The following is a 1,168-nucleotide window of genomic DNA, read 5'->3' on the forward strand; positions in this document are numbered from 1 at the left end:
TAAATAAATAAATAAATAAATAAATAAATAAATAAAAGGAAAATAGCTGTACTTGTAAATGTGTTGTGTCCCAAAAGCACGCAGTTTACAGTATTTAGGAGACCTAAGAGGGGAGGGCGATTTTTTGTCTTTTCTTTTCTTTTCTTTAGGGAGGTGGGGGGTGGGGGTCTGAGGTGGGGAGGTACAGCAAAAGTTAACGTGAATAATATGTAGGAAAAAGAGACGAAAGCCACGTACTGTTTGAAGCAGCTGCATCTTGGGTGGCCACATCGTGAGCATCTCCCTCATGTTGTTGGCCGGGATGTAGTCGAAGTTGTCCAAGATGTTGAGGTAGTCGTCCCAGCCCTGGTCGTCCAGCGTGCTCATCAGATGGTACAGCGTCATGCTCATCTCCCCCGCGGTGAACGAGCTCACGTCGTGGTCTACAGAGTCCGAGATTCCACACAACAAATGAATCATTGAACAAACAAATAGTTAAATAATGTATGCATTTGTGCACCTTTGTTTTATGTTTTAGTAAGGTTTTGCGACTCCGAGATACAACAGGACAAATTGTTCATGGAACAAACAAATAGATCAATAATGTATGCATTTTTGTACCCTTGTGTTGTGTTTAGTAAGGTTTTACGGCGCTCGGAACTGCATAAGGTCGTATGAGTGCCAAGGGGTGGATTTCAACACAGACGTCCAAACGGAGAATCAGGCTTACTCTGCTCACCTCTCTAGCCTTAACAGCACAAAGGTCTGCTTCAACTATCTAGGCCCCCGGTATTAGCAGTTCACAAGAGAGTGACAAATATACAAAAGGAGTAGAGGAAAATGACTAAAGCAAGGATCAGGAAAGAAAACGCAGCAGTTCCCACTATGTTGTTCCGGGACAGCATGAGAATGACATTGATAAATCAACCCATTTACAATTTTACTGTGCATAAGCACATGTTAATATCCCCCCTTTGGGAATGGCCTGAAGACAACTTCAGTCAAAGGGACACAATTCAGATAATAATATAGGCTTCGACGTCGCTCTGTGCTATCGGCATTTCTTTATATTATTATCTAGACTGTACCCGTCTGTTTTCAAATGCCATCCTTTGATCTTGCCTGTCAGGGCCAAGTTAGACCGAGAGGGGTGCCACATCCCAGCAGAAAGACCGTGATACTGGATAGG

The 1,168-nt window shown here is 43.2% G+C and overlaps 1 protein-coding gene across 1 annotated transcript in view; it reads right to left on the minus strand.

The window, feature by feature from the left end:
* The window catches only part of LOC106013177, a gene marked incomplete at its 3' end in the record, with an annotated part of 3,851 nt that overhangs the window by 1,731 nt on the left and 952 nt on the right, over nucleotides 1–1,168 (minus strand). The window contains 1 exon segment of the mRNA XM_013088202.1: nucleotides 238–422. Coding sequence (XP_012943656.1) covers nucleotides 238–422 — 185 coding nt within the window.

Source organism: Aplysia californica, unplaced genomic scaffold (assembly GCF_000002075.1).
Source record: "Aplysia californica isolate F4 #8 unplaced genomic scaffold, AplCal3.0 scaffold00702, whole genome shotgun sequence".
In the NCBI taxonomy this organism is placed as follows: domain Eukaryota; kingdom Metazoa; phylum Mollusca; class Gastropoda; order Aplysiida; family Aplysiidae; genus Aplysia; species Aplysia californica.